General features: G+C 51.3%; 1 protein-coding gene across 1 annotated transcript; it reads right to left on the minus strand.

Annotated features, from left to right (window-relative positions):
• Window positions 1-529: 529 nt before the first annotated feature.
• Window positions 530-8,030, minus strand: gpr68 (G protein-coupled receptor 68; the record flags this gene model as incomplete). Its single annotated transcript, XM_083924523.1, has 6 exons — window positions 530-996; window positions 1,069-1,249; window positions 2,181-2,403; window positions 3,807-3,940; window positions 5,080-5,229; window positions 7,944-8,030. The coding sequence occupies 6 exons, from the start codon at window positions 8,028-8,030 to the stop codon at window positions 530-532; spliced, it is 1,242 nt and encodes a 413-aa protein (XP_083780649.1).
• Between the last annotated feature and the right edge of the window lie 3,361 nt (window positions 8,031-11,391).

Here is an 11,391-nt window from a genome sequence, read left to right on the forward strand (position 1 = left end):
GCCGTCCACGGCCCGTTTGGGAGAGGTGGGCTTTAGTAAAGCACGTTTGCACATGTACGAGCACGAGCGTGCGCACGTGTACGAGCATGAGGCCTACGGCGGCTCTGTGGTCATTTCCTGTGCACCTGTTGGGACGTAGAAAAAAGAAGGAGGGACCATGCGCGGACATTTCAAACAATGGCGGTGAAAGGTTCACGTTGGTGTGATGCGGAGGTGGAGTGTTTACTGCAGATTTGGTCGATGAAAAGATTCAAAAACAGTCGACAAGACGCACAAAAACTCCGAGGTCTACGGAAAGATCTGGAAACAAAGCCACGCATCGCCATGACGTCATCAATGCGTGTGCCGTGTTACGGCGTGATGACGTATAGGCAGCAAGAAGCATTCTCCGAGGCCCAGGTAGTGTGAGTACAAACGGGCCTGGAGGGGGGGACAAGGACCCTAAAGCACGGGGCACGGGACGGAGGCACAGTGGGAGGGCGCTCTTAATTCCACTGCTCTGAGGCCTCTGATCACTGCTTGGACTGTTTTAGCTGGTGTTCCTCTCAGTCTCTTCAGTCCTCTTTGTCTTTAGGCTCTGCTCCTCCATGGCTATCACACAGCTGGGCTTTCCGTCAGCGTCCACACGTCTGTCAGAGTGTCTGTTGTTCTGTACGATTAAGGTGGTGATGATCTTTTCATGAGTCTGTGTGATCAAAATTGTGTTTTCGCAGGAAGTGTCTGTTCTTAAGTTGTGAAGTTTGCTGGTGTTTGTGAGCATCACAGTCGGATGCCCGTTGTTCTCGTCGGTGGCGACCTCGTGCGAATCGGTCGCAGGGTTGGCAGGGCTTGCGTTGCCGCGGCGACAGCAGCAGCACAGTATCCTACCAACAGGCCGGAATATGGCTCTGTACAGGCCGCGGCGGGCACTTTCGCTCACGAAGCAGTAGAGAGCCGGGTCGGCCACGCAGTTCAGGGTGGTCAGCAGCAGCGACATGTGGTAGTAGTTGAATATTCCTGGAATTAAAAAATAGGGTTAAGACAAAAACGATTTCATCCTCTGGAGACTCTGCAGAACAGAAACTGTACCTGCGATAAAGGTGCAGTCTCGCTCCAGCAGCGTGCGCACCAACAGGAAGACGTGGTAGGGGGAGAAGCACACGAGGAAGATGAGGATGGTGCTGCTGACTAACTGCCTGATTCTCGTCTTCTGGTCCGGCTGCGTCCCGGCACTGCGACCCACGGCACGGAGGACGCACAGGTAGCTGATCTGAACAGAAACAAACACATCTGACATCCCAATCACACCAAGGTCACCAGGAACGCGTCGCCAGCAAAACCATTAGGGGCTATAAGCAGCGACGGCTGAAGGGACGGACACAGGGGATCACAGTTTGCCGTTGTACGGACGGTACGGACGGTACGGACGGTACGGACGGTACGGACGGTACTGACGTACGGACGGTCGTTCTCCCGTAGCGGACAGTCGGGCCACAACTTTAAGAACCCAGTGAAATGTTTCTCGAAGGCTGAGATCGTCCCTTCAACCATCGCTGTGTAAAGTCCCACCTGGCGTGCACTCCTCTCTTGCGCTACATGTCATGTTTTCTGGTCATTTGTTTGTGTTTTTCAGATTTACATTAATGTTCAAATATCGATTTTTCAGAGGAAGGTGCAGAGAAGCATCGCACTTCAAAGGTGGGCTTTACTACTTACTACTTTACCACCTTGTTCCTGTTTAGCTATATACTCAGCACCCACTTTATTAGGCACACCCGGTGCTTAATAAAGTGTCTGTGTGTTTTTCTGCTGCATGTAAAGCAAACCTAACTTTTGCCAAATCGCTGCCAACACGTTCATTTCCCAAGATCCTCTGCTGCTTTACAGACGTCCCCATGAGGCAGCCTGACTCAGAGAGTGGACCGTGGTTACCTTAGGTTTGTTACATTTCACTTTTAGGAGGAAACCACTGAAACATGCATCTGTGACGTGCCGAAACGTAGCGTAACAGAAGCAAAAGTAGAGAAGAAGAGATTCTAACTCGTTAATATCTTTAAATCCAACACAAACACACCGCTCATTAAACTACAGTCCGACTTGAATCACTCCTTCAGTGGGACATAAAATATTAATACATCACACAAATGTGATTAAAAGCAATAAAATGCCTGCATGAAAATCTTTTTGATATGATCTCGTACCGAAAGAATAGCCAGCGGGAACATGAAGCCGACGGTGAAGCGGTAATAGTTGATGGAGTACTCCCACGGCTGCATGGGGTAGTGCTCGAAGCACACCGACTGGTTCTTGCGGTCTCTGCTCAGCTCTTTATGGCGGAAGAACACCACGCCCACGGCGATCTCCTTCAGCCAGATGACGGTGCTGACGAGCCACGCTGCACTCATGGAGCGGAGAGACGTGAACCTGGAGACGGAAGAAGAGGCGGAGAGGAGAGAAACGGTGATTAAGCGTTAAACATGGTCGACATTTAGGGCCCGAACACACGGAGACGCGTTTTCCTGTAACCGCACAACTTTAGTCTGGTTTAGTCGCCCGTCCACAGCAGCCGGCGTTATCGGAGCCTGAAAACAGGATCTTTAGAAACCGGGTCCCAGAGTGGGAAGATTTAAAAACGCCCCCCATGGCGTTGTGGTCTGGACGGTGAAAGCTCCAACTTTGTTAGGGACAGCGTCATGGCCCCACCTCTGACCTCTGAACCTGCGGCGTCACATAACAACAACAACAGTGCTGCTGCGTGAGAGGACAGAGACGGACCCAGAGACTGTTTACAGAACTGGACTCTGAGGGCGCCCTCCCACTGTTCCTCCGTCCCGTGCCCCGTGCTTTAGGGTCCTTGTCCCCCCCTCCAGGCCCGTTTGTACTCACACTACCTGGGCCTCGGAGAATGCTTCTTGCTGCCTATACGTCATCACGCCGTAACACGTCACACGCATTGATGACGTCATGGCGATGCGTGGCTTTGTTTCCAGATCTTTCCGTAGACCTCAGAGTTTTTGTGCGTCTTGTCGACTGTTTTTGAATCTTTTCATCGACCAAATCTGCAGTAAACACTCCACCTCCGCATCACACCAACGTGAACCTTTCACGCCATTGTTTGAAATGTCCGTGCATGTCTCTGTTTCTAAATCCAGTTCTAAGAAGCTGTGAAAAGTCTCTAAATGTAGTGAGAAAGTGGCTCCTGGGAGTGCTTTGGGACGGGGAAGCCCCCTCTGCTCAGTGAGGACACTAACTGCAGAGTGAAGGGGCTCCCAGCAGCACCCTCTGCTCAGTGAGGACACTAACTGCAGAGTGAAGGGGCTCCCAGCAGCCCCCTCTGCTCAGTGAGGACACTAACTGCAGAGTGAAGGGGCTCCCAGCAGCCCCCTCTGCTCAGTGAGGACACTAACTGCAGAGTGAAGGGTGCATCAGAGTCCAGAACAGCACCAAAGTCTCCACTAAGACCAGAACCAGGGACACGTTTGTCTCTAGGATGGAGGAGGATTTGGAGAGGAACTCTCCGGTGTTTGGATTCTCCACAGCGTCTCCCCGTCTCTTCTTCTCCGTTGTTGGTGTATTTCTGTGGCAGTTACAGCGCCACCTCCAGGCCTGGCATGGGTACTACAGCGTTTGGAGTCTCTGCACCTGGTTTCATGTGGACGCAGAGATTTAAGAGTCGAGGCCGAGGGGACGGGAACCTTTTTAAGAACAACGGAGAATAAAAAGGTTGTTTTCGATCGTGTGGACGAACCCTTAATTAGAAAAACGACTCTGTAAAGGAAACAGTGGCGGTGACCTGCTGCATGTTTACCGTGCCAAATCCAAATTACCTTAAAGGGTGGACCACAGCCAGGTAACGATCCAGACTGATGCAGCACAGGAAACCGATGCTGATGTAGATGTTCTCATAGAGCAGGAAACCACAGAGCTGACACAACCACTCCCTGTGGCTCCAGTCATCATCCTGAAACAACAACACACACACTCACATGAAAGGAGACTCTGCAGCAGGTGCATGTCCAAGACGACAGGCGGGGGACAGGGGGGTGACAGCAGATGGACTGGACTGTGAGATAGAAAGATGAGCATGAAAGGTATGAAGAGAAAAGTGCAAGAAAGTGAAAAAAGCAAGAAAAGAAGCAGTGAGTCGGCACAGGAGACCCAGCCCTAAGTGGGGACACACACCTCCTCATGGGCGCCCAAGACAGGTCATGTGATCAATCATGTTAAAGTGCAATGATGAAAATACAAATATAAGTATATGAACATATATATAAACACACGTATACGTACATATACGCACCAAGAATCATTTAAAGTACAAGAATCATACAGGAAAACGTTACACAGTGTTGCTTTAAGGTTAAATATTCCTAAAACTACGCTGCTGTGCTAAAGTCCGTGGTCGTTCTATAATGTTACATAAGAGAAGGCTGCAGAGTCTGAAGCAGAACCTTGAATAAACACCCGCGCATGGTCCCTCCTTCTTTTTTCTACATCCCAACAGGCGCACAGGAAATGACCTCAGAACCGCCGTAGGCCTCGTGCTCGTACACGTGCGCACGCTCGTGCTCGTACACGTGCAAACGTGCTGTACTAAAGCCCACCTCTCCCAAACGGGCCGTGGACGGCAAGTGTGACGCTCCTAGACGCGGTACGGTTGCACTCACACTGGTCAAAGGAACCAGACTTTAGCCGTGAAACGTCCTGGGGCACGGTACGGATGGACAGTGGGAGTGCACCCCGGGGACAAAATACACCACGCTGTATGTGGATTTGTGGACGTGCAGCCCTCCTCTGTCAACCCGCCCTGACAGGAGTCACACATGAGCAGGTCTTTCCTTTAATTCCCAAACTACGTCACAAGTGCACGTTTATCAGCCCAATTTCAAACATTTCTCTCCCACGAACCCCGTCTGGACAGGACTCTGATATCGTCCCACACTGACATACGTGGACGTACTCAAGAGAGAGGCAGGAGCCCAGAGTACCAGCGAACTGGAAAGATGTATAGAGAACCGGGAAGACTGGAGACAACGATGGACGGCTCGTGTGAGGACGACCTAGAGATTATGAGAGAATAACAGAGTGGTGTCACTTTACCTGGAAGAAGTACTGCAGCCAGAGCGGCAACGACGCCAGGTACAACAGATCAGACGCCGTCAGGTTCAGCAGATACACTCCCAGCTCGTTCTTCTGCTTCAGCTGCTGAGCCGCGTGGTACAGAGAGTACAGGTTGGAGGGAATGCCGACCTGAAACCGAGAGGATCGTTTATTGGGATTATTTGGATTCTCTGACACCAGACGCTCTTCGTTACCATGTTTAGTCCGCCTCGCTCCTGCTCCGACCACGGGCAAATAAACCAAACTGTTAAAGGGAAATTACAGGGTCACAGGGTCTTTTTCTGCAAATACACTCATCAAATATCCATCCAGACAGTTTGTTTCATGTTACAACTATTAACGGAGAAATCCAGGAGAGATGCTAACAGTGATTAGCTCGGGGCAGCACGGTGAAGGCATTCAAAGGTCTTTTTTAACCACTAATGCTGCTGAAAATAACAGCAAACCTCTGCAGCAGCATGAGAAGAGTCCCTACACACACAACAAAGCAGCAACAGCGTAGTTAGTGAACCTGCTGGTGGGTTTGTATCTTTTTGTGGTCATTTTGCATCTTTTTGTGGTCATTTTGCATCGTTTTGTGGTCATTTTGCATCGTTTGTGGCCCTTTTGCATCGTTTTGTGGTCATTTTGCATCGTTTTGTGGTCATTTTGCATCGTTTTGTGGTCATTTTGCATCTTTTTGTGGTCATTTTGCATCTTTTTGTGGTCGTTTTGCATCTTTTTGTGGTGGTTTTGAGTCGTTTAGTGGAGTTTATTAAAAGAGTGACGGGAAAGTGTTTGAATGTGAGTTTAGTTAAAGCTGCAGAAACAAAAGTCACATTTGTATTTATTCATTGATGCAATATTTAACTTTAATGCTGCTGAAAATAACAGCAAACCTCTGCAGCAGCATGAGAAGAGTCCCTACACACACAACAAAGCACCAATGGGCTTCTTCCACTGTAATGGACTTTACTATGAGAGGAGCTGGTACAGGGGCCAGTAGGTAAGTCTTTAAAACACTCTTTAATAAACTCTGGCTTCTCTAACTACGCTGATGATGCTTTGTTGTGTGTGTAGGGACTCTTCTCATGCTGCTGCAGAGGTTTGCTGTTATTTTCAGCAGCATTAGTGGTTAAAAAAGACCTTTGAATGCCTTCACCGTGCTGCCCCGAGCTAATCTGTGTTAGCCACGTCCGGCTGTTAGCGTCTCTGCAGGATTATTTGATGAGTGTATTTGCCGAAAAAGACCCTGGGATGATTTTACGCCGGTATTTCCCTTTAACACAGGTCAGTGATGGAACATATAACAATACTTTTGCAGAGAGACTCAGTTTCTAAACACGTTTTCCTTCAGATTTGCTCTCGTAACCCCGTCTGTTCATCCACTCACGTCCTCTCCCTGCCTGGTCTTAGCAGAGGCTCAGGGCCTGTATTCTGTATTCACAAAACATCTTCAGGCTAAAAGCAGCTCCTAACTTTCTCATTTAAGAAACAAATGGACGTGCCAGTAATCTTCAGGTCTAAGAGCACTTAAAGCAGCTCCTCATCTGCTTAGAAGTCACTGAGATCTAATCACAATGTGGCTGCTGCCGGCAATCCTCCTGGGTCTTAACTGAAGAAATGTCTTTGTCTGCACGGCCTTTTATTTGAGAGCCTGAGCTCTGAATCCCCTGTCACACGTGCTGCAAACCTGATAGTATCTCGACATTAACCGACATGTGAGAACGCAAATATCCGATCAGTCCATCGAACCGTGTTTGCAGCCGACTGAGACCATCTGCCCGTTGTGTTCAGATGAACGGTGTTTGGATCTGGGGCAGAAATGGAGCATAGGAGATCTGCCATTAGCAGCCAAATGACATGAAATGTGTCGGCCAAACACTGTTCATCTGAACACAATGCCCACATTGGCGTGATAAAGACCTTGATCTCCCGGTGAGTGTGTGAATACAGCTGCTCATTCTCTGGGGTATTCACGGAGAGAGAGTGAGCGCGTTTTGGATGTTTCTTGTCGACACCAATAGAAAACTTGACCTCTAAGTTTCATCTCATCTCATCTTCAGCCTCTTATCCGGGGTCGGGTCGCGGGAGCAGCAGCTTTAGCAGGGGACCCCAAACTTCCCTTTCCCGGGCCACATTAACCAGCTCTAACTGACCCTCTATATCAAGTGCAGCCTCTTTAATTTTAAGTTAAGTTGTTCCTAACTGGCTGACACTCCAACTCCACTAAGAAGTGGAAAGATTCTCTAGATCGGAGAACGCGGATGAAACAGCAGCATCCATGTTGACGCCTGCTTCCTCGATGCGAGCCGCCATTGTCGTCTGAATCACAACAGTCGCTTCTCCGCTACGTCACATCGATAAAAACCTCCTGATTGGCTCGACCTCCTGAAACCACTTTCCTCTGGAGCGACCCCAGATGGTTGAGAGGAGCGAGGAGGAGTCCAAATTCATCTGGTGAGGGTCAGGTTAGTTCTAGTGACAGAGGCCCAAAAACCGTTTCCTTGCACAGCAGCTAAACTCGTCTTCCAGACCCACGAGTATTGAACCCACAGAGAGGTTTACCATCACTGTGGACTGCTCCACAGAGTAACCTACAGAGCTGTGAGGCGACCGCAGCTGCACCTTTTTACATCTCCGTCCTGTTCCGGTGCAGACGGCTTCAGCTGTAACCTGCACACATTAACTCAGCCCGCGTGTCGATGCTGCACTGTTGTGTTTCAAAGAGCAGGGAAACGTGTTAGAAGTGAGACTGGACAGTTTCCTGTGGCACACCACAAACCTTTTCCAGTTACCACACACGTGCATTACGTATGTTACACAGTATTTAGTGTGGAGAGTCAGGATGTGCGCGTCCTTACCAGCAGCACCAGGATGTACACGCAGGAGAAGAGGTACTGGTGGATCTCGTGACTGATGGTGCAGTTCATCTTGTCCTCCTCAGACATGGTGAACACCGTCAACGCTCACACTACTCCACCTTTAACGTGCACGCACCCACACATTCTCACACACACATACATGTCTCTATAATGTCTCACACACACACACACACACACACACGCACACACACATCTGCGTGTTGGTTGGAGCCTTCAGCGGTGCCTCGTTGACTCGTCCGGGGTGCCGTCCACTTTCCTCTGGCCGCTGTGGGACACAGAAGAAAGTCCAATGATATAAACTAGAGACACAGAGAGGCATCATTAGCTTTGGTTTCACAGGAACTTTAATGTTTTAATGTTTTAAAGTTATGATTAAACTAAAGCCTGGACACATCTGACACATCTGCATCTTTACACTGATGAGATGACGGCACATCGGTGCGACAGTGTGTGAGTGGTTTTCCATTTTACGCTTGTTAAACTGTTTGTATGATAAAATATAAATCCCCCGCTACTGTATACATAACACACACACACACACACACACACACACACACACACACACACACACACACACACACACACACACACACACACACACACACACACACACACACACACACACTTCCTTCCAATTATCCCAAATAAACTCATGTGATTGACTTTATTAAATGTCACAGCTGTGCAGAGAGCCGTCTCTGTCACACTCTGGGGTCAGAACAAAAGGCCGTCAACTCCCCAGACCACATGAAGAATGAACCGTAGAAATGATTAAGAACTGTAGATCAGGGGGGTGCAGTCCTGCTCCTGGAGGGCCGGGGTCCTGCTCCTGGAGGGCCGCGGTGGTCCTGCTCCTGGAGGGCCGGGGTCACACCGAACTATTTTCAAGCCTGTGACGAGCTTCAGCTGCTTGAAAACGAGCGGAGCATTAGATTCAGGTGCGTTAGAGCAGGAGAAACCTAAAACATGCAGGACCCCGGTCCTCCAGGAGCAGGACCCCGGTCCTCCAGGAGCAGGACCACCACGGCCCTCCAGGAGCAGGACCCTGGTCCTCCAGGAGCAGGACCACCACGGCCCTCCAGGAGCAGGACCACCCCGGCCCTCCAGGAGCAGGACCACCACGGCCCTCCAGGAGCAGGACCGCGGCCCTCCAGGAGCAGGACCAGCACAGCCCTCCAGGAGCAGGACCCCGGTCCTCCAGGAGCAGGACCCCGGCCCTCCAGGAGCAGGACCACCACGGCCCTCCAGGAGCAGGACCACCGCAGCCCTCCAGGAGCAGGACCACCGCAGCCCTCCAGGAGCAGGACCACCGCAGCCCTCCAGGAGCAGGACCAGCACAGCCCTCCAGGAGCAGGACCCCGGTCCTCCAGGAGCAGGACCCCGGCCCTCCAGGAGCAGGACCACCACGGCCCTCCAGGAGCAGGACCACCGCAGCCCTCCAGGAGCAGGACCACCACAGCCCTCCAGGAGCAGGACCACCACAGCCCTCCAGGAGCAGGACCACCATGGTCCTCCAGGAGCAGGACCACCACAGCCCTCCAGGAGCAGGACCCCGGTCCTCCAGGAGCAGGACCACCACGGCCCTCCAGGAGCAGGACCACCACGGTCCTCCAGGAGCAGGACCACCACGGTCCTCCAGGAGCAGGACTGCACCCCCCCGCTGTAGATACTATGTGATACTGACTGAGGTTCCTGTCAAAGCGTCAGCAGCACTTTATTTAATGACAGAATACTTGTGTGTGAATGAATCTGGAGTGGTTGATGCAGACTTTAAAAATTGATCTGAAATGGGTCTTTTTGCACAACTGACGTCTGACGCCGTGTCCCAAATCACGCCGGGAATCAGTAAAATACAGAGAACTGCTGGGCTGGGGCCCTTCTGTGTGGAGTTTGCATGTTGTCTCCGTGTCTGCGTGGGTTTTCTCCGGGTTCTCCGGTTTCCTCCCACAGTCCAAAGACGTGCAGGTGTTCGGTTCATTGGTGACTCTAAATCACCCGTAGGTGTGAATGGTTGTCTGTCTCTGTTCGTCTCTATGTGTCCTGTGATAGACTGGCGTCCTGTCCAGGGTGGACCCCGCCTCACGCCCGATGTCAGCTGGGATCGGCTCCAGCCCCCCCGCGACCCTGACAGGGACAAGCGGCTGAAGATGAATGAATGGATGAATGAATGAATTGAACTGTCATAGCTCTGAGTCGTATCCAGCATCTGGCTCCATTACCCTGACGCGTTATTGTGCGCTGACTCCGCGGGGCACAGTGTGAGCCTGCTGAGACCAGGTGATCCTGGAGGAACGGTGCAAACACGGATTCAGGACCCCCTCACCAGTCCACTGTGACAGGGTCGACAGGTGAAGGCGTGCCCGGTCTGCAGAGCGAATATATCTTACTAAAAAGGAGGACATTTTGCGTACTGTGTTACTGTATGTGCATCATTTTAATGTGTCCCATTCACCTGGCTCAGGGGGAGGGGGCAATCCCGGTCCTGTAGAGCCGCTGTCCTGCATGTTTTAGGTTCCTCTCTGCTCCAACACACCTGAGTCTAACGCTCTGCTCGTTATCAAGCAGCTGAAGCTCGTCACAGTTTGATTAGTGTCAGACTCAGGTGTGTCAGACTCAGGTGTGTTAGACTCAGGTGTGTTAGGGTAGGGAGGAACCTAAAACATGCAGGACAGTGGCTCTCCAGGACCGGGATCGCCCACCCCTGACCTGGCTGAACAAGGGTTAAACGTGTGGGTGAGCTTGACACTTGAGGAATGCACAGTGTCCCCAGCTGGAGCCTTAATCCGTCTGTGGTGTATTTAGGAAGAGCAGAGAGTGACACAGAGGGACAGGCGGAGCGAGAGACGGAGAGATGAGGCCTGTGGTCGGTGTGTGAAGTGGCTCTAAATGCTTTTGCAGTGTGTTATTATCGAGCCGCTCTAAAGATGCTGGGATGCCAAAGCAAAGAAGCACAGCGGAGGTTATTCTCAGAGGCTCCGGTGCGCGTTGACTCCGCGCTTCACTGGAGCTGGGGCTCGCAGAAAGGAAGCGGCGCTGGATTTAGACGCTTATTGTAAACGCAGCGTCTTGAAACTGTTACAGAAACGGCTTCTGCCTCACGTTTAAATGTCAAAGTCACAAATGAATCTGTGCACTGAGCTTTTATACACTTTCACAGTTGATTCTAATGAATGAATGTTTGTGTTTTGTCGTCTCTCAGGTCTCTGCTGATGGTGGTGGTGCCTGCTGCCGTGGTCCTGAGTGTAGGTCTCTGCTGATGGTGGTGGTGCCTGCTGCCGTAGTCCTGTGTGCAGGTCTCTGCTGATGGTGGTGGTGCCTGCTGCCGTGGTCCTGTGTGCAGGTCTCTGCTGATGGTGGTGGTGCCTGCTGCCGTGGTCCTGTGTGTAGGTCTCTGCTGATGGTGGTGGTGCCTGCTGCCGTGGTCCTG

The sequence above is a fragment of the Echiichthys vipera genome, assembly GCF_963691815.1.
Source record: "Echiichthys vipera genome assembly, chromosome: 12".
In the NCBI taxonomy this organism is placed as follows: domain Eukaryota; kingdom Metazoa; phylum Chordata; class Actinopteri; order Perciformes; family Trachinidae; genus Echiichthys; species Echiichthys vipera.